We start from the raw sequence: 23,132 nt of genomic DNA, 5'->3' as shown, positions 1-23,132 counted from the left end.
CAATTTCTTTCTTCATAGAATGTTATAAAATATCTCCTTGTATATTATGAACAAAACATTTTTTTGTCTTCAAAATCTAATATAGAAATATAAATTTATAAACTTAAATAAAAAATGCAGATCATGAAACTTATTTATATTCATTATTAGTTTTATAAACAAATATATATGCTCTAAATGACTATATATAAATGATAAATATGTATATTTATTAAGAACATAAAAAAAACAATAAAAAGAAACAAAATTACCTTTATAGTAAGGGAATATCTCTTCTATTCCACGTAGCAATGTTCTCCTACCAATTCTTAACGTATTTGTCTTTTTCCTCAAAATTGCTGTACTTATCTTTTCTTCTTTTTTAAATTCTTTAAATTCCCCCTTAACTCCTTTTGGTAGCTGCAATTTATTATAATATTGAATTTGTCCACCTTTGTTCTTTTATATCCTCGGTGGCTTCTTTATTAATACGTTTGATATAATCTGCGACATATTTGGGGATTAGTATGACCCACTTATTATATCTTTTCAAACAGCAGGACCATCAATTGTTGCATGTTTATTATTAGTGTATAATAGGAGTTTATAATTTGGGTTCATTAATATCGGTAGTTTATTAAATAATAAGGATTAGATACTATTGACTGATATTAAGAATATATTTACTTTATATTTGTTTATTAGGAAAAAAGATATTCAATAATATTATTTATATTTTCACTAGATAATATTTTTTATTTGAGTCATTATATTAGAAATTTGATATATATATCAACATATGCTATTTTCATTATTGTTATAATTTATTGCATCTTTTTATCTTAATCAGGGTTCATTGCAAATGCACTCCAAAACAATATTTTATATGCAAAAAAAAATATTACTAATGCCATTTTGGAAAACTGTATCATTTTTGCACTTTTAACTGATTGCAACTTTCAAGCAAAATAAAAAAACCTTATAGAATTGTGGGAGTAGATGATTGTTAAAAAATTCACAAGAAGCTTATACAAACTTTTTTAATAATAAATCACACCTTAGAATCGTAATTTAGGGTCCTCGACTATTGTTTCCCTCAATTCATGATTTTGTGATTTAGGGGATTTTTAAACTATAATTTTTATTTTACCTGCAATTCATGATTACCATTTGGCAATTTATGGAGTCGTGTTCCATTCATTATTGATCTTTGATCCTTTGTTTGCCCTTGTATTCCTCCTATTATGAGGATATCGCCGGAAAATGATTAATTTGTGCAATCTTGGTGGGTTCTTCATCACACAAATTAGGATATAGATTGCTCAAGCAAAAGTTTTGTTCAACATTTTATTGTGCTTTTGCTTCTGCTAGATACAAACATTTACAAGCTTAACAACCCTTCTTACAATGTCCACTTCCTTAAAAAATTTCTACTCCTCGAAACTTCAAAGGGAAGAACTAGAACTGTGCTCTAATACCAATAGAATCATGCAACAAACATGAATTATTTTATTATGGAGTGGCAAACACTATATACAAGTGAATAATCAGTTTGAAAAGACTTAGTTAACTAACCACCCAAAAATCACTATATTTTAATAATAATGAAATTATAAGTATTCACATAATTATTAAAATGATATAATATTACTATATTCCAACATGCCTTGAAAAATGGGGTAACATAAATCTATTGTAGTGAGCATTGATGATATTAGACATTATTTACCTACTTCTGACATTGTTGTACCTTTTGATAATACTTGTCTAGTATGTCATGATAGCCATGTTTATATCCCCAGAAAATGCATGTTCATCAAATGATGCCACTTGTGAGAAATCTAAGGCTAGTGATACATGTGAGCTTCCCTGTTTTATATATAATGAAGATATGCTTTCTGACATTATTCCTTTTCCATCTCATTTTGAATCTATACTTACTCATGATGGTGTTTTATCTACTGAAATGCTACAAGCTAATAGCATGCATCGTAATGTTCATCTTTTCACTTCTATAGATGATATTAATATTCCATGCCTCCTATGTGACAATTATGATGGTCGGATGCATCCTTACATATTGAATCTTACTTGTTTGCTAATATGAATATTTTGATTGTGATGCTTTAATTGAATAGTAACTACTATTTTTATTTGAGAGGTGAAGCTTTACAATAGTTTAGTTTGCACTATTTACTCTATCCATCATGATGGGTTCAGCACACACTTTGGCCTTTGCTTAATCCTTATTTTATGTTCATCTCCCATTCTTATTTTACTATCTATATCATGATTTGAGCTTTGTTCCCCAACATGGAGGGCCTTTCCATATGTCATATTCATGTTTGGCACTATGGCTCTCTTTATGTGTCATGTATTTCACCCACATGTACACTTATATTTTGTTCTATGCACAACTGATCAATCTCATCCTTTATCATTGCTCATTTTAAATGTTCCCAATTTGGGTGGTCATTTGTTCCTTGTTTCAATATCCTCATAAAAACTTGAGATGTCTTCCATATGTCATAGCAATTATGACTTTTATAATTAGAAATGATTGGAGGCCACTTATCAAGCCTGCCTACTTATGACTCCATGTTTGTTGATTCATTCTTATATGCACCTGTGCTTATAAGACTTTTAACATCTCTAATTTTCATTATATGTGCTTATGCTATCTTATCTTGCTTCTAGAGCATCCAATCATTTTGTTACTATAAAAGAATTGTCTTTACATGATCTTTCACAATCACCTCCTACTCATTCGTTACTTGATTTTAATTACACATCTCAGCTGTATACACAAGCTTTTTCTCAAGCTTTGCCTATACTAGAGGCAACACCCTAGCTTTATGACTGCATTACATACCCACAGTCAAATGGAGTTCTATCAATTTTTGTGCATTGAGTGGAGTTACATGACCATATTTAATGTTACATTATTGCATTGTTGTGATCAAGCAAATTGCATTATTCACAATTGATTGGAGTCACATGGCTATTGAACATACCATATTCTTTCATGTCACTTTCTATGTAGGAAAAATTTCTAGATCTCTCTCTACTCATTTTTTGTAGATGGTAGGAATTTTTTGAAGTGTCTAAATATTTAGTATGTATGTTTGTCAATAATGTCATATACTTTGAAATGCATGCTCATGTTAGACTCACATGATGCTCGAAGGAAAAATGTAATGGTGAAATCAACATATACATCCTGATTCTCCATTCAGCTTTAGGCCCATTTTGATGGAACTTGGTACACTCTTGTTCTATGTTTGACCAATAACCTAATGCTTATCCCAGTATGTTCACAATCACCTAAACCTATTTCCACAAATTTGACCTAATCCCATGGGCATTTATGCATTCATTCATATGCTTACCCTAGATTCACATTGATGTCAACATAATCCTTTGTTGTCTTCAAAATAGCATTTTTCTATCTTATTCATATGCTTACCCTAGATTCACACTGATGTCTGCATAATCCTTTGTTGTCTTCAAAATAGCATTTTTCTATCTTAGGTCAATCTTGAGTATCTTGAGATCAATCCCAAATGGGTTGGAAATTGGAATTGACCCCAAATTTTCAAAATCAACTTTTCACACTCTTGCACTTTCCTATTGGTTGTTGCAAGCCAACTTAACATGTGTATGTGTGTTGGTTAACAGTTTGTCCCTCTTGCTAACTCGGCTTTACCTTGACTCTAGATGCCCAAAATGTGATGAAACAAAAGGATGTTACCAACAAATGGGTTAGTGTATGTGTTATATCATTGCCCTCTGAATTGTAAGGTACAACTCCCTTATATGCAATATATGCAATGGATTGTGTTTTTAATAGATCGTTGGGATATGGGGTATGCTCTTAACCTGAGAGCAGAAGAGGATAAACCAGGATGTTCATAACTACAAACACCCCAAGCAGAAAAAGATTTGGGCAATTTATATCACCCAGTGGAATGGATATCATAAGCTACCTTGAAGTTCTTCTAACATCTACTCCTACGTCTAAATGCATATTAGTCCTACTCAAAATGCAATCTAGAGATAGAGCAGAGATGCACATGATAGATGAAATGGAATCCACCTTGACTGATAACTCTCCACTAAAATGGAATCTAGTAAGATATCACCAGCTTCAAATACATCTGTCCTACAATCCCATAGAAACTATCTAGCATAAAATGAAATGAACAAAAGAGGAAGCAGAATCGTATATGAGGAAAGTAAATGGAATCACTTTAACTGCAATCATCAAAATGAAATGGAATCCACCTGATTATCACAGTTCACATACAATTGTCCTTCAACTCTTTATGCGGAACTAATCTAAGAATGGGCAACAAAACATGACTAGTAAACAAAAAGTAAATGGAATTACAGACTCATTCACCATCAAGTTTGCTGACCTATTCATTTTCAAATGAAGTTACATTTATAGGCCCCCCCTTAGGGTTTTGGCCAGTTACAAATTCATCAGTTACATTGACAGAGCATTTGAATAGACCATTTGAATCGCTCAGAAACTCAACAGTCATTCAAAACTAATATGAATAAGACATGAAAAATATCTAATCTTTAACATGATCATGCTCCCTTGGCGCCTATGAGAAGACCTAGCGACCTGTCATCTTCCTGTGATTCCACAAATCCTACAGAAAATCATTGTTTTCTTCATGTTTCATCATTTCGCGCCAAACCCATATATTTCATATTCCAACGGTCATTACCTTTTCAAATTCTAGTCATCAATCTTCTCAATCTGACGGTCATGATTAAATCATTTTAAACCTTTATTGTCGTTGTATTTCCTTCTGTGGGTCCATCGAGTACACACGTCGAATAGTCACTTTCCCACATTGTCTAAACTTCGCGCAACTTTGGAGAGCGGGAAAGCACATGCCATAGATCTTCCAAGATCTAGCGGCGGTAATTGATCACTATTAAGTCTCTTTTTGCAGTGTGGGTCCCTTTTTCTAGCTAGGTATACCATGGCATACATGTGGCAGACAGGCGACATTACTTTATGTTGTGAGATTTTCACATCATTGCCCCCAAAAAATTTGGGGACCCCCTTTTTTCAATTGCCTTAGCAAATTTTTTGGAATTGCCCAGAAGTTTTCGATTTGAAAATTTTACACCTTGGACGCCTTTGGGCCAAGAGGGATTTGATTTGGTTTATTTTTCACCCAGTGCTAAACTTGATTTTTTTCAAAACATGTAATTTTATCCTTAGGCCAAACAGAATTCAAAAAACAACATTTTTCAATGGTTAAAACGAATACTTGGCAGGATAAAATTGCAATTTTTTTGGATTTTGATGATATTTTGAAATTTTGAAATAATTGTATAAACTTGAACATTTCCAAAATGAATTTGTTAGATTTAGTCATTTCGTAAAATATTGATTTTTTGGTGAAAAAGAAAATTTTTGATAGTGAAATTGAAATTGGAGTTTGAATTCCGATTGCTAAAAAAAGGATTTATTTTGTTAAAAGAAAAATATATATATAATTGCATTGCAAAATTGAAAGTTGGCTACATTGCAAAATCGCATTGATTTGGTTGAAATATTGCCTAGAAGATTTTAAAAATGTTAAAGGAAATTGGTAAATTGGAATTGAAAATTCATTTCGGCTTACTAAATTCAATTTTAATGATATTTTAATTGCCAAAATGTTATTAAATGGAAACTTTGACATCTCCTAGGCTTACCTTGTTTCTATTTTGCAATTTTTGAAAAAAACTAGCAGTTAAATGAGCCAATTTCACTATGGGCTAAATAATTTTAATGTTGTATTTAAATTTGGGCCATTAAGGGGCTAATTTAATTTTATTTTGCCTCTAGGAAGGTTGGCCCACTTGAGGAAGGCAAAATGTATGGTATAAGAGGGGCTTCCTCTCCTTTTATTTCCTCATTCCTTTTTCCTCCTCTTTGGATGTGCGATTTTCCTCTAGAGACGAATTTCTTACTTGGGCAATTTTTTGGAGAGGCAGATTTTTCGTTTTTTGGCGGCATTTTCTCCTTTTTGCTTGGGCGAATTTCTGCCCTAGGACGATTTTGGAGCAAATCTGATATTTTTTCAGCTTGGCCGATTTTTGTTGGGTCTGATTTCTCCATCTTTGGTGGCGATTTCTCCTTCCAGATTTGGGCAATTTTATTTGGTGAAGAGGCTATATGATTCAAGGTCTGATTTTTGACAAGTGTGGGCAATCTCAAGGAGGTCAAATTTCTGATTTTTGCTAGGTCATCATTATTTGCAAGGAGGATTGAAATTTCTAAGATCGGATCCGAACTTGAAGAGGGCCCTATTATTGGTAAAGGTAGATTTAAGGTAAAATTCTACTCATTTTTAGAGGTGAAGATTGGTTTAAAGGCGTATTCTATTCCTTGTTCTTACTTGGTTCGTTTCCCTTATTTTCTTCTTGCACTCATCATCCACCACTTCATCATTCCATTGGTAGGCTGAAGTTGGGAGATATAAGTGTAGATTTCATGATATGACATTTGGAGAGGCAGAAATAAGCTAGACCACCTTAGGATTGAAGTTGGGAGATATAAGTGTAGTCCATCCTAAGGTAACAAAGAGGCAGAAATAAGTGGTAATCCCACCCTTAGAAAAGAAGGTTGGAGATTGATAAGTGTAGTCCATATCATTTAGAATGAAAGGGCAGAAATAAGTGTTTAGGATGGTAGATGTTAGTGCAAGCAAGAACCCAAAGGGAACGAATACCAAAAAAGACAAGGAAGACATGATGCCTAAAACCACCTTCTTCTCGAAAGTGAGAAAAATAAGTGATACCAATATCGGTATAGTGAACATGATACAGTTGAAAGATAGATTGAAGGAAGGGCAATCCCCTATGGCGAAGAAGATATACAAGAGTGGAATTGTACATGCAACGGCTTTCCCTCCTACCTTGCCTTGTCCAGAATTAGTAATGGAGTGTGCATCCCGGTTTGATATTGTTACCAAGTCCATCATTTTTGATGAAGGGAAGAGAGTGTTAGCTAACATCGACAGACAAGTGGTCGAATAAGTATTTAATATTCTCCAATATAAAGGCATGACAGTGGTAATGATGGATTAGGTGGCCAAGTTATTTCAGGATAATCAGGAAGCTTATTTCATTCATCTAAAGCAGAATCGGTTACACGAAGGCAAGAAATGAGTTACCAAGTTGTCAAAGCTCACCAAGTCAGATTTTAGATCAGAATACGGAAATCTTATTATGCTTCTCAACCAAACCATGGGCGTGGCTCAACGTATGCAATTCGAGAACTGGATGTACTTCTTTATTGATGAAATTAAAAATGGAAAGAGAAAATTTGATTGGGCTAGAATTATAAGTGAAAATCTAGAGTTGCAACTTAGGACAATGCAAAATCAAAAGCAATTCTATATGGGATCCTATCTTATCTATCTAATTGCGAGACTATATGAAAATCCTGGACTTAAGGCCTTAGGAGTGATTGGCAATGGGCTGGGGCAATGTTTGGTGCATGAGTGTTATCCACAACTTCATTTGCACAATACCAAAGATTATAAGATGTTTTATGACGCCTTTGCCATGAAGACAATAAGGATATTACAAGGGACACGTGCTAAGAGGCTCTCATCGGAAGCAAAAGTAAAAGTTAAGAAGTATGGGAGTTGGTTCATCCAATTTCCACAATTTACATACATTAGAGTGGCAAGAAGTATAGTTTGTCCCAAGAGACTTCCAAGGTACCCACCCAACAAGATAGTTTTGATGGAGTTGGCTAGGCAACTTGAGCATTATGACAAGATGATGAAACTTAAAGGTGAGACTGGGATTACCGTCTCATTTGGAATAGGAAATGATACTTGCCCTAATCCTGTCACCTTTGTAGCTGCGGAGGAAGAACTAGAATGGTATCATCTAGGATGGTATAGAGCAAGACAAGGATTCGATCCTAATGGTCTTATCAAGGCATCTCATGAAAACACATTCAAGCATATTCCTACTATAGAAGATTTTTGGGCCAATACACAGGATGACTTTCATGTGAGGAAGCTAGCTTTCTCAAAAGGTTGTCAGTGGGCATGATGAGGGCAATCAGATGGAGAGGCCTTGATATTCCCTATCAACTAGAAGATGATGAAAATGTGCTAAGAGGAGATTATGATACAATGGATGGAACAGAGTTGAGTCCATTGGATTGGGATGATCATCAGGATCCTTCCTTAGAAGCAGTTGCAAGGACAGTTGATTTACACACTGAGTCGTGGTACAACGGGAAGTTAAGGAAATTACAAAGTCACAAGGTACGCCTTACTTATGAGAAGATGAAACCAGAGGAAGGTCCAGTAGAGTCAGTCAGACAGAAAGGTGAGGGCAGTAGCCAAAAACAATGTAATAACCCCAATAGGTTATAACTTCTTCAAACACCAAAAATCTCTATACTTCAGTTATTTGACATTTCGTCAAACACTTTGCAAGCAAGCTCTGATACCACCGTAATGGCCCTCCTCAAATCTGCTCTCAAAAAATGCTGATGAAAGCTCAAGGAATTTCATCAAACAATTCACATGCAAGGGACGTATGACTGATATAGTTTTTCAACTGGCTTTAAATGACTTTTTTTTTTATTTGCATCAATGAGATTCTTATGCTAGAAGACTCCAAATGGACTACACAATGGCCTAACATGAGTGTGCTACTAATTTTGACAATATTCAGTGCATATATATGATCTAAGCATGAGAAATGAACACCTACAGCCAACTGGCATTTTTACAAACAGTTGGTATGCAAACTGACTAGCTGATAAATAACGATATTGTATTGCTTAAATGACACCAGCAACTATTCTCTTATTAATTTGCAATGAAATTTCTAATACAATGCTCATGAAATATGGCCAAGACTTTTGGCATTTACATGGATTTCAAAATGATAATGCTGGTATAATGCACATTTACATCTGAAACTTATAACACCCTAAAAAGCAATATTAACAAAGGAACCTGGTTGTAGATGGCTGTAATAATTTCTTTCAATGCTGCCCCTTCTGCTTTGCTTTTCCAATTTGCTTTTTTGACTGCTTTTTCAAATCCGCTTTTTGAATTGCTTTTACAGATTGCTTTTTCCGCCTACTTTTTCGGTTCCGCTTTTTCGAGTGCTTTTTTGTATTTGCTTTTTTCAGACTGCTACCATGTTGAATCTCAAGACCATATCTTTCAATGGCGTCAAGATTTCCAGCTTGAAAGGATTTCGTCCTTCAAACTATTGAGACATAATCTCCAGAAAATTTCCCAATTTCTTTGATATTTCCAACCATGCATAAAAGAAGCTCTTCCATTTCTTTTATAGTGTTCTCACAAGAGCTCCATCCTTCATTTTCTCAATGTGAGATAAAACATAACTCCCTTTATGTAATTTATGTCTCCAATGTGTTATAAAATAAAGGAGACTCTTTTAATTTAAATATTTTCCACAAACTATAGTCTATGCATTAATAAAGTTAAATATTTAAATTTAACTTTATAAAATAGCTTTATCAATGCATAACAAATCTTATCAATGATAAACAAGTCTTCTTGTCGATTTTAAACAATTACCATTGACATACCGTTGCCACTGGATGTCCGCCCATGTCCAAGATGACTTACTATAAATAGTAAGTATGCCCCAAAGTTGCCTCAAAACCCCTCAGAAAGACCTGCAACTGAAACTATCTAGGCCAAATGGCCTCTAAGCCCCTTTAATGTCCTGGTTAGCCTACGGGACCGTGGGGAAATAGGCTAACAAAAACATCGTGCTATGAATGCTAAAAAGGGGACATTACAAACAAAGAGTACTTAAGAGCAAGAAAAGAGGTTTGGAGGTTGAGAAAAGCAAAGAACATCATGAACCTCCAGCAAAGAAACGAAATGCAGCATCGTCAAGGGAGAGCATAATTAAGGCTAGAGGCCAAGAGGATAATACAAGTGGACAAGGGGCCGCGGTAGAGGTGAGCTCTAATTCAGAATCAAGCATTTACAGCAACAGTACCGAGTACTCTCCTCTCTCAAAGAACCAAAATGGAGATGATGTGACAATCACTAGTGAAGAAGAGGATAGGCCAATTGATATTGAGGAAATAAGCCAAGCGCCTGAGGCCATTGGTTATGCTTTGCTAGTCGAACCGAATCTAGATTTGGGGAGATGCACTGCACCACTATGGTTAAGGCAAATGCTTATGCCAAGAGGCGAGGTAGTGATTGCCCAAACAGTTGAAGATATCCAAGGGTTAGTAGAAAAGGGTGATAGCGAGAAATAGAAAAAAATTGCAAAAACGGTGGCAAAGGTAATCAGGAGTGATGATGAAGGTCACAAAAAAGTTCAGATTGCTATACCAATGGTTAGCAAGGCATTGGATGAGATTGTAGCTCAGGAGTATGAGATAGTTGAGCATAACTTAGGAAGAATCACAGATGACATGGAGTGTGAGGAGATCCAAAAAGGCATGGTTTCAATTAGAGAAAGGTTGAGGAAGACAAACAAGAGGATTGTGAGGTTAGAGGCTGAAAGCAAGTATTCGAGAGATTGCCAGCCTATCCAACAATTGCATCAGGCAACCCTTCCACAAGACAGCGAGAGCAACACAAAAGAGATATCTGCTTAGCTGCGTGAAGTCAAGGATTGAATCCATGATACAATTCAAGATGGGTGAAATTTCTTGCCTTCCTTTGTCTCGACATTCAAGTCATTAGTGGCTATTAGAGATAAATTTAGAACATTTGAAGGTGGGTGGAAGGATTTCCTTCTAGTCAAGGACTTAGCCATTCCCAGGTTACAGGCATTTATTGAGCTACTAGAGAGATATTTGGAGAAAACCAAGTAAGTAAATGAAGGAGGAATGAGTACAGTAAAGTCTTGGTTTGTTGCCTTGATCATCAGATTGAGGATAGTTGAGGAGATAGGGAATGAGACTACACAGCACAGCCCAGGCATTGACACTTCCATTTCGACCATGATGAGCAATGTTGGGGCTGCACTTGATTTTGAAGATATTAAAGAGGACAACGTCAATGAGATAGAATTTGGATCAAGATTGGATGAGTTAGGGAAGGTTGCCATCAAGAAGAAGCATTTGGGCACCCTTGCCTCTCTCAATGCCTTTATTGGATATGCGAAAGAGTATGAGAAGGATCACAAGAAGACACTACAAGCAACAAGCAACATGATGAATTCAGCCAAGCTCAAGATGAAGCACACGCTTTGACCTTCCATGAAGGAAGTCAATGACAGGCTAGCCAAGTTCATTGCTTTGGCTAAGAAGGTGAAAGAAAAGGGTAGAATTATATTAGATCATTTGATGTAAGCCCAAGTGGCAATTTCTCCTCCTTCGGTAGGATAGGTGTCTGATTCTGATTGGCTACCATTTTGGTGCTTTCTCATTGGTTACCACTTTTCCTTTTTTTTATTGGTCCATTAATGAGGTGGCGTTTTCTCATTGGCCGATGGGGTGGCAACCCTAATTAGGGTTTCTGGGATCTAATGTGGATCGTTGATTTTGCCTCTTAATCTCTACTATTGGTTGTAATTTTGGGCTTTATATAAGACCATTTGCTCTCATTTGTAAAGGGTTGAAGAAAATTGTTGCTAAGATAATACCAAAATTGCTTCTCTTTATCATTGTTGTGACTTGCATGGTGATTAAGAACATTTGGTGTTATTGCATGGTTTCTATTTCCAATAGTTAGAGTTAATTTCCATTGAAGTTGTTAAAGTAGATTTTATTTCAAGAAAGTTGTTAAGTAAGAGTAAGAGTAGATGGATAGTTGTATGGTGATACTAGTGGATGTTTGATAGGGATCTATAAACTAGGCCACTAGCATCCTAGCGGCTTGTTAGGAAGCCTTGTGTGGCAATCTAGTTTTTTTTTCCCTTGAATCATTGCATCTATGGAGGTAGAGCTGCTAGTGTGCTTTCATCAGATTCGATCCCCGTCCATTTGCTAATCTTTCCATTCATAGTAGTAGGAGTAAAGCAACAAGTAGTTTAGTAATTGGAGTCCATTCTTCGAAAGTTAGAAAAGGAGAAACACCATTGGTAGACACACCCCCATCATCATCACCATCAACATCATTTGACGCTCATATATTTTACAAAGCTATATTCATCACCATCATACCAAAAGTCCAACTTATCCTCGAATGAACAACATAAGGCCACCTACGTGATTAACCAGCAAATCACATTAATATAAGTGAGTTAGTTAGGTGTAAAGAACATTGGAGTTATTCTCATGTCTTCATGAGTATTTACTTTTTAAGAGAGGGATTGAGTGTCAAATATTCCATATCAAGTATTCAATCGCTATATGTTATGTAGTGGTACAAAACTGACATCAACACTTTATAGCTCAAAAACTCTGACTTTGAACCTCTTTACTCTACGGCACCTTGTGACTAGATTTTGACTGTGCTTCGTGAAAAGTGATGGCCCACCAGACACGTGTCTTCACATCACTTTGTCACATAAATTAACAATCGAGCATCTTTATATAGCGACATTACAACCTCCGTAGACCTTCTTTGATCTGACGGCTAAAGGCATCTAACTTTCGTTTAATATTTTGAACGGGACCCAATCTGACAGGTAAGCATTTGGACTTTTCCACTGGCCAATAGCACGCTTTCTTTTGTTCAATCGACTTTTCAACTTTGGTCTATGCCACCTTTGACTTGTTTCTGTCACCATTTCTGCATTCATTCTGTATTGAATTCAACTGAACTTGATTTTGAACTATTCTCACGATCTGTATATCAATCTTCAACTTCAATCTTCAGTGTTCTCTTATGCATTTATCTGGTTCTCCTGCATACAAATTCAATTGATCTTGTTTCGATGATGTTCATATGATCTGCATATCATCTTTGGCCTCTCCTCGATGTTCTTTGTCGTCTTTTGTTTTGAATATGAGTATGATCTCCTCCATTCAACCTGAATTATGTCTTCAATGGAACACTAGATAATAGAGTAGAGTTTTTATGAATATAATTGTTTCTCTCTCTCATCTAGGATATGCAGAAACTTACCCTCCCAAATCCTAGATGCCTAGCTTGATTGAATCCATTGCATTGTTCTTTTGTTCCCACCTAGGCAACTCAGAGGGAAGGATGAGAGAGGAAACCCTAATGGCAACCTAGACAAAACACAGATATGACATCTCATGTGACTTGACTCAAACCCTAGAATCTTGAAAAATATAGGGGACTGATATCATGGCAACAATGTGTTAATTGTTTTGACGTCTTAGACGTTAAAAGGCATTCAATGTGAAATAAATTCTTTAGTGGCTACAAGTACAAAACTTAAAGGCACACTTCATTTTCTAAGGGGCAAAGATATCATTGACATCAAAATCATAGAGACCATTTACAATTGTGCATGTTGTTCTTAAACATTTTTCTCATGAACCATTAAGTTGGACCATTCAACAGGCAATCCAACAATCTACTTGAGGTGTTTATGAACACCAAAGTTCTTCACGCTTACCAGACATCAGAGATCAAGTCTATATCACCTACAATGCACATGATCGATTCATCAAATTCTAAGAGAAGCTCAATTGAGATCTTCTCATTCTAGTTCAAAATCATTTAAGGAGTTCCAATTTTGAATTCACTATGATCAAAAATATGAACTATCTATTGACCACTAAAATCAACTAAGTACCTACTTTCATTCTACTGTTTGCAGATTTCAAGATGTTGTTACACAATTTGTCTTATATTAAATTTTAATTGATTGTCATATTTGTTAAATTCTAACTTTTTTAAAGAAATTCATATATTTCTTTATAGTGGTACAGAAAATGCCTTGGTTGCTGTAACCACAGATCGTTAAAACTTAAATTGGCATCATTGAACTGTGAAATGGAACTCTAGTCAATAAAAAGATCATGTGTAGAAAAATACTGGTACAAACAACGAAGGAAATCACATCAAGAATTACTCAATGTGAACCATTAGTAAAGCTGTGAGCAAGGCAAAAGCCATAAGACTTTCTGTTCATGATAACAATATTTTGTATTAAGCACAAGTTAAAAAATATCTTTTAAAAACAAGGAAAGAGAAAATGCTAGAGCACTAGATATTAAGTGCATCATTGATCAATAATCTGTAGTTCCTAGTCCATGCAATATTTCAAGTGTTGAGGATCAGAAAATAAAATGTTAGATTTACTTAAAGAAGCATAACAATTTATGAAAATAAAATAGGAAAACAGATAACAAGAAGTGTCTGGGATTTGATTCTGCCCACCTTTACCATGACACAACAAAAGAGGCTTTGTTTCTGCACGCTTTGAAGCTCCCTGAGACTCCTTCAACCTGTTTTTTAACTCCCTGTGGAACAAAATATTAACATCAACATATGCACATACTCTATGAACCAAGCAATTAACAGGCTGATGGAAAGGTAAACACTTGGTTTCTTTCAGATTATCAAACAAAATACAAATAGAATAAAAGCTGTACTCTTCTTTAACCCATCTTAAAATGCCAGCATATTCTTACTTGGCACAAGGAAGCCAACCACTTAGACCAACTGCTGCACTAATATTGACTGGATATGGATCACCACTGCTGTACTTTCCAACAACACAACAAGTTGCTGAGTACAAGGCAAGCGATGCACCCATACTGAAGCCTCCAACCCCAAGCTTTACTGTACATTGAAGGAAAAATTACCATTATTAGTACATCTCACATCTACTTCTTAAGAAGTCATCAATAAAGATTGCAAGCTACACATGGTAAACAGACTGCAATCCTCTCTCCTTAGTTAAAAGGCATCTGAAGCAACTAATTGCTCTTACATCTGAAATCTCTTTAACATAAAGATAGTGGAAATTCTAAACTGAAGACATCAAAAATTGAGAAGGCAACATTTATAGCTATGCAAAAAGAAAAGTTACATAATAAAAAATGTGAATGGGTTTAAGATCCACTGACATATGTATCATGACTTTCTGTCTCTATTGTCCTTACTATAGTCACTTTATCATCAGTTAAAAAGTGAAACAATACTCCAAAGTCCTTCGTGATAAATTTCCTGTTTGTTCTCATGATAGCATCAACAAAGAACGGAAATGCATTAGGAGTTGCATGATTTAAAGTACATACTTTCAGGAGGCTCTGTTGATAAAAGATTTGCAACATGTGCTGCTGAAGAATCTAAGCCTTCCAGGTCAGCGGGACCTTCCTCTGAAAGATCACCCACATCAAACCCTGATATCCATGGAGAGCATTATAACTAGATGAGCTTGCAGAAATTTAATATACGCTATATACATTTAGCTAAAACTGAGAAATCATGAATTTCACTAAAAATAGTTATAAAACTAATTTGAAGTTCAAAACCAGAAATTCAAGTATGTTGTTCATTTATCTCAACAACATATGATTTACTTCTAAGAAAAATAACTTAAATCCAATGGAAGCTCATCAAAACTGTTGTAAGGAAAATCAAACAAGTCACATACATGCAGTAGATGGAAAACCACCAAAAAGTGCGATTGGACGTGTAGGAGCTGTGGGGCATATCCATTTTATCTGCAACATCATCAGAATTTGTTATCATCAAAGCTATCATTTGAAACAGCATTGTTAACAGATATTATGTGCAATATTTGAAAACAAAAAATTCTTATCTGTTGCCACTTTGATTGTTGTGTAATTTTTCATTAAAAAGCTATAACTGAATACTGTGTGCTTCAGGAACCAAATGCAAACTGCAGTATTTACAAAGACTGCTATTGCTAGCAACAGCTAATACTTACATCAAAACATAAAGACGGTAGAATCTATAGTAGAAATCTTACATTAGGAAGAGGAAGTGTTTCCAAGAGCTGAGACCAGCTGCAATATCAAGAATACAAAAGGTTTAAATGAGCAAATACTTGTCTGTTAACAGAAATACAGCATTAGCATAACACGACAAAAATCATGCTCAGACTTTTGTCTCCGACATTTAATATATAATGAAAACATTGAAAGAAAAGCAGTCTATGAACTCGGAAAATGTGCCTTACACATATTAGCATTCACATTGTACACACAGGAAGTCAGTCCAATGTTGCCTTAGAAAGACCACCAATTGAACTAAAAACAACTGCACAATTAGGTAGCACACAGGCCAAACTTATGCATATGCAAATAACCACCACTATGATACATGCTAAGTAAGATTGTTTCATTTGTCATAAAACTAACTTCGTTAAATCTTAAAATGCATCAAGCAAGAGATACAATTTAAGAGATACAATTTAAAAGCATATTTTGTAATCATCAATAAAGATGTCCAACAATTATTAATCATAAAAATTTAAAAATGACAAGTATCATTCTGAAAAGCTCTACAAAGTGATAAAAATTTGAAATAGACCGTAATCATATATTAAGTACTCCTTTGCTTTTAAGTTGGGGGTCTTGCACTACCAGCTATTTCCTAAGCTTCAGGGTTCTAATGAGTATGAAATACAAGCGTGGTGCCTTCGATAACTAAATTAAGGGGAAAAAAATCTAGTATCAATCATGTAAAACATTTTACATGAAATTTGAATATAAAAAAATGAACTCGTGGTGGGGAAATCCAGAACATTCTCATCTCTTTATGCAATTGGGAATGCTTGAGCCATTGACAAAGTTAGAGAACTTATGCAGATGATCTCATTAGGAAAAATAAGTGCACAATTATGACTCTTATATGTTAAAAATAAACTAAAAATTGAACAGAAATCTGTTCCAGAAGGATGATAAAGGGATTACAGCTCAAAAAATACTGCATGACGGATAACATTATAATGATAAATATTAAAAACTAAACAAAAAAATTCAAAACAACCAGACAACAACAGTTCCCCAAGATGAGCCCACTGCTCAACATTCAATTACAATGATATATTCTGTACACAAAAGGAATAGATACAAAAAAAAATTGACAATGCTAATATCTTCAATATCGGATTTGTCCTTCGTAGCTCTCTGTACACAACTTCGCATATATTGTCCTTTCTCTACTCTAACATAACGTTTGCATCACAAATCAATTATATTTCAATGTCCAAAGTCATCACACAACTTCGCATATCCAAACCTTTCCTTTATACCAAGCTATTCTGTCCTGTTGGCCTTCATGTCTTTGCATGTGTCCCAAAACACAAAAGGAACAATGAAGGCATGACAGCTGCAAAATAGTGGTGAAAGTATCCAAATGGAACTAATACAGGTGAGATGGCACCTTCAACGCGATTAGATGGAGAGTTACCATGGATCTTTTAATAAGCCCCATAAACAAACTAGCAACTCGCTTCAAAGACCTTGCAAGCCATCTGATATGTTATTGTGCCATACATGGACAATGATGTTATTTCAATAGATGGTAAGGCATTCAAATCCAATACATCTTGGTCAAGGTAAATTGACCTTTATGAAACATTAGTTTCCATATCAAGTTATGGAAACATCCAAACACAATCACATCCCTCTTCCTTGCACATAGTCAATCGTGGCACAACACGTACAACTAAATCTATCGTGGCAGAGTTTTTTGTCTCTAAGTGTAATGTCACCAATTTAGCAGGCCCCAGGAGCATGCATATGTCAGTTCATCATCGTGACCCTCGAGAGCTGACACTTAGATTTGAGGGTCTCTGTTTGTGTGACTTGCTATAGTAAGTCAAGAGAGCAGGTTTCCATTTTTGGCAATGCAGTAGTGATGCCTCAAGTCCAAGCTATCTCAGTATTTCATTGAGCTTTGATAGTAAGGTGCATAGTGAAGGTTATTAATTAAGTTTGACCTAATTAAATAACTTTATAAATTTATTGTTCTGATTGAATGGTGTGTTCAAGATGGTTTTTTAGTGATGAGTGTACACAAAGACACTTTAGCCATTGAATTATAAAGGAGTTATTATAATTAAAAGTCGAATTTGCTTCCAAAGGCAATATCATTATTAAAGTGAAAAGCGTGAGCATGAAGCCTTTTAAGTGAAAGGTACGAAAGAGAAGCTTTTTGGATTGAAATGTTATAAAGGCAAGGCTCTTGAGATGAACTCATTCATTCAATTATCTCTATGCATTTGTTATTTTGATGAAGTTTGTGTTGAGGATTTGAAACTATGATAGAATCGTGAATCCTCCTCATTGATTTTTGTACTTTGAGTTGGAATTCGATGCCAATGAATCGTGTGTGCCATAGATTGCCTTAGCGCAAAAATTTCATAGATAAGACAACTTCTTGCAGGACAGCGAGAAGTCGATACAAGTGATCACCACAAAAAATGTTGCAAATTTGTCGCCAAAAACATAAGTTGTCACTGATATATGCATTTTTTCTTGTGCACACGGGATTGATAAGGTTTGATAGCCTGGCAAAGGGCCAAAACACATTTTCATAATGCCAGTTGAGTTTTATAGAAGATAATCAGGTTAGGGAGGAGGAAGGCCATCATTTGCGGCCTTCTAGAACGATTTGTTGTGGATTTGGAGTCAATTTGAAGAGATTTTTCGAGCAAATTTGGATTCACTAGTAAGTTTTCAAAATTCTCTCTTTTGTTTTAAAATCGTTGTCATGTATTAAATGCATCCAAGTTTACACAAACCATTTACAATCTACTCTCTCCTTTTTGAGGTAATGAATAAGATCTAACACCAATTTTTAGCCATTTTTGTAATATTTTCATAGTTCTCTTAAAAAATTCATAACCTGACACTTTTTTCTTTCTTTCAAGTTTCAGGTATGTTTAAACTTATCTAAAGTTTTAAACTAACTTAGTTTGTTTCTAAATTTCTTTATTGAGTTTCTAAATGTGTACCCTCATTTTGTATGTGTCGTGTAGGTTGATTCTTCATCAAAATGACAAATACGGATGTGTTTCCAAATGGGTATGTCCATGCCCTAGTAGATGCATGTCCATCACGATATGTAGGAACATGCCCTAAAGGGGCAAGAGACAAGGTATGGAAATATGCTTTTCAAGGACCCGACTATAATATTGTAATATGCATAAAATGAGAGAAAATTATTAGTGGAGACATATCTCGTTTGAAATACCACCTTGGAGGAATTACAAAGCATGACAAAAGGGACAACACCACCACTGAAACAAAGAGAGATGAATGCCTTGCTATGTGCCCAAGAAGAGAAAAAGTTGCAAAGGGAAGGTCAAAAGTGGCCATGAGGGCAGCCATTTCTGAATCACAAGGTATCTCAAGACACACACTATCTCCTTTTTAAGAATCATTTATTACTTTACAATCACCATCATTCGTTTAGAATCTAGATGTTGCTAAAACAATGATTATTGATTCTTTTCACAATAAAGTAGTGTGGGTCCAAGCAAACCATGTGGAAGAAGAAGCACTTGAGGGTATAGCAGGCTCACAACGTGGCCCATGGATTTGCAAATCTACCACTCTTGTGGCTTCCACTTCGGCTTGTTCTAGTAGACACATAAGAAAGGTAGAGTTAGCAACAGCTGGTCAACTTAATTTGGATGACATAGATCTTAACTGTAATTGGACATCACAGGAGCAGCCTCCATTGTTCAAACAATGAGATCTGTAATATGGAGAGGCAAGCTATGGAGGGTGGATTCGCAGTGGGAGTGGATGACATTGAGGAGGATGAGGGCATTAAGAGTTTTTAACTAACTTAGTTTGTTTCTAAATTTCTTTATTGAGTTTCTAAATGTGTACCCTCATTTTGTATGTGTCGTGTAGGTTGATTCTTCATCAAAATGACAAATACGGATGTGTTTCCAAATGGGTATGTCCATGCCCTAGTAGATGCATGTCCATCACGATATGTAGGAACATGCCCTAAAGGGGCAAGAGACAAGGTATGGAAATATGCTTTTCAAGGACCCGACTATAATATTGTAATATGCATAAAATGAGAGAAAATTATTAGTGGAGACATATCTCGTTTGAAATACCACCTTGGAGGAATTACAAAGCATGACAAAAGGGACAACACCACCACTGAAACAAAGAGAGATGAATGCCTTGCTATGTGCCCAAGAAGAGAAAAAGTTGCAAAGGGAAGGTCAAAAGTGGCCATGAGGGCAGCCATTTCTGAATCACAAGGTATCTCAAGACACACTATCTCCTTTTTAAGAATCATTTATTACTTTACAATCACCATCATTCGTTTAGAATCTAGATGTTGCTAAAACAATGATTATTGATTCTTTTCACAATAAAGTAGTGTGGGTCCAAGCAAACCATGTGGAAGAAGAAGCACTTGAGGGTATAGCAGGCTCACAACGTGGCCCATGGATTTGCAAATCTACCACTCTTGTGGCTTCCACTTCGGCTTGTTCTAGTAGACACATAAGAAAGGTAGAGTTAGCAACAGCTGGTCAACTTAATTTGGATGACATAGATCTTAACTGTAATTGGACATCACAGGAGCAGCCTCCATTGTTCAAACAATGAGATCTGTAATATGGAGAGGCAAGCTATGGAGGGTGGATTCGCAGTGGGAGTGGATGACATTGAGGAGGATGAGGGCATTAAGAGCAAGGAGGATAGAAATGATGAGGAGGCATTGCCACTGTCAGCACCATCTACATCCAAGATGGAGGTCCAACCACAGCCACAGCCACTACAATCTTCCAGGGCTAGACTCCCTCCCACTCCAGTAGTTTGACTAGAGTTGTTGGAATGGGGAAGATGAAGATGTGGCCTATTTTGATATTGTACTTAACACTTGCATTTTCTTATAGTTTTACAAAGACAATTTGCTATTTGTAGTTTGCTTTAGAGTTCAGACTATGGCTACGAGCCATCAGCAATCCACTTATGTGATTTTGTATCCTATTTGCATTTATGTATACCTAGATCAGCTTGTTTGGTTTGTTTACTCATTTACTGACTCATTAGATGCATCTCCTTACTGAATTTTGCAAAAGAAAAAATGCATTTCCAATTAAATTCAAGTAATTTTTTAAGTTCCCAATATTTTCTCAATAAGTTCATGACTTATATCCAATAGTTAATAGAAGCAATGAATCAAATACGAAAGAAGTCTTGGATGATGGAAAACTCAAAGAAGAATACACTACATCTACAGAAGATGAAGAAGAGGCCTACAATGAAGAAGAGGAAGTTAATATCATGGAAGAACTTCAATATGCCTGCAAGAATTTGGAAAGCTGAAGAAGAATGCAAAATGGGAATCACAAATTCAGGAATTGTATGAAGCCCAAAAAGAGTCAAACAAGGTAATTGAAACTTTGAAAGAACAATTAGAGGAAGCCAGACAGTTTCAGGATGAGATGATAAGAAAGTCAAATGCAAAAGACATGGATTATGCCAAATTAGTGGAAGAAGTCACCATGTTGAGAAATGAATTAGAGAAAACCACTGTCAAACTGAATAATAGTATCAAGTTTGAAAAGAGTTCAGAAATTCTGACGAATATCATTGACAGCCAAAGGCCATCTTCCAGAAAGACAGGTAGGATATGAAAGAGGTTCAAAGAATAATGATTGCACATTCAAAGGCTTTATCAAAGGAGGCAGTAATATGGAAGACTCATCTACGAAAGAGGAAGAACTTGAAAGATACGTTGAAGTATTGATAAATCCTATCAGCAGTAATGATAGAAAGAAGAATCAAGTTCAACAAAAACCGAGCACATCTTCAAAGCATAAAGAGGATAGAATCTGAAAAGCTTTTCCTCGTAAACAAGAGTATACATCTAAGCATCGATATAACTTCTACAGGCATTGCCACTTATGCAATTATTTTGGTCACAGAGCAAGAGAATATAAAACATGAATTGAAAGCTTTTATGGATGGGGAAGAAGAGATTATGATGGTGCTTAGGGCAGCACTGCAGATATGGGTTCATGGAATCACAAAAAGAATACAAGAGAAGTTATACAAAAACAAAAAAGAAAGGACCTATTCATGTATGGAGAAAGGACCTATTCATGTATGGAGAAAGAAATTTGACAAAGATAAAGAGGATGAAAATAATGAATCTTTAAGGACCTCTATGCAAAGTAATAAAAAGAGAAAAACTACAAAGATTTGGAGAAGGAAGATGACCACAAGAGAAGGAGAAACTAGTGCAAGTGCAACTTGCAGTTCACACACTTCCTAGTTTGAAAGAAGCATGAATTCAAGGGGAGATACATATGAGATAATTATTAAACCCTTGCTGAATAGAGTAAGATGGTTTAATATGAGTTGATGTTCAGGATATAAGATTAAGAAGTTGGGAAAAAGTTTGCATTGATGCCAAAATTTGCAAGAGGAACCTTTAAAGAGGCAGATGCAGAAACTTTGAGGAATTCTTCTCAGGCGGAGTATGAGATAACTTTCACAGGGGGAGCATATGATAACTAGTTCTATTAGTTATCCCTTTGCAATTGATGTCAAAGGGCGAGAGATATAGGAGAGACTCCGAAGAGTTGAGGAAGTATTGCCATCAATGACGAAGGGGGAGATTGATGGAATATTGTCATTGATGTGAATAAAAGAAAGATAATGAGCATCATCAATATAAAATGTATAGAGTAAGAATTGGTCATTGTATTATCATTATGACAAATCAAAATAAGAGTTATGAAGAAAATGCACAATATAAGAAAAAGAGATTGCACATATAGCAGCATGAACAAATTCATACATAAATGAAATAAGGAAACTTGGGTTGTGTTACTGAAGATGATGAACACAAGGATCTAGTGCAATTGATGAGGAGTTTTTATGAATAAATATACAACAAAGATCACGACACATAATTGATCACATGGTGGAAAACCATGGACGGAGAATCAAAAACAAGGGATTAAGAGATGAACAAAGATATTAAGCAAGCTCGATATGAAGGTTATGGATGTTAAATTCAAGGTTAAGCAACTATAGCACAACATAATACCTTGGAGATTTATGAACCTGCAGAAGGAATGAATTTGCTTGAATATGAACAACAAAGAACTAGTGGCAATAAGAGCTTTGGTGAAAACAATTTGAACAGTGACTAAACCAGCAATGTGGAGTACAATGGATATCATGACATTAATCTCTTATTTACACAATTACCTTAACATATAGCAATCATGATAATATGAACAGAGACATTGGAAATAAACTCAAATATGTCAGCTTT

General features: G+C 35.3%; 1 protein-coding gene across 1 annotated transcript in view; it reads right to left on the bottom strand.

Annotated features, from left to right (window-relative positions):
• Positions 1-23,132, bottom strand: part of LOC149546604 (alpha/beta-Hydrolases superfamily protein) — a 78,377-nt gene that overhangs the window by 14,055 nt on the left and 41,190 nt on the right. The window contains exons 4-8 of the mRNA XM_089791291.1: positions 15,829-15,865; positions 15,490-15,559; positions 15,131-15,235; positions 14,522-14,672; positions 14,268-14,350 (exon numbers count right to left, since the gene is read on the bottom strand). Of these exons, the coding sequence (XP_089647417.1) occupies positions 14,268-14,350; positions 14,522-14,672; positions 15,131-15,235; positions 15,490-15,559; positions 15,829-15,865 (446 nt within the window). The remainder of the gene's footprint in view (positions 1-14,267; positions 14,351-14,521; positions 14,673-15,130; positions 15,236-15,489; positions 15,560-15,828; positions 15,866-23,132) is intronic.

The sequence above is a fragment of the Cupressus sempervirens genome, chromosome 7 (genome assembly GCF_028749045.1).
Source record: "Cupressus sempervirens isolate cs-2001-9-10 chromosome 7, ASM2874904v1, whole genome shotgun sequence".
Lineage (NCBI taxonomy): Eukaryota > Viridiplantae > Streptophyta > Pinopsida > Cupressales > Cupressaceae > Cupressus > Cupressus sempervirens.
The sequence above is the reverse complement of the archived record's forward strand: the minus strand, read 5'-3'. Positions and strand labels throughout refer to the sequence as shown.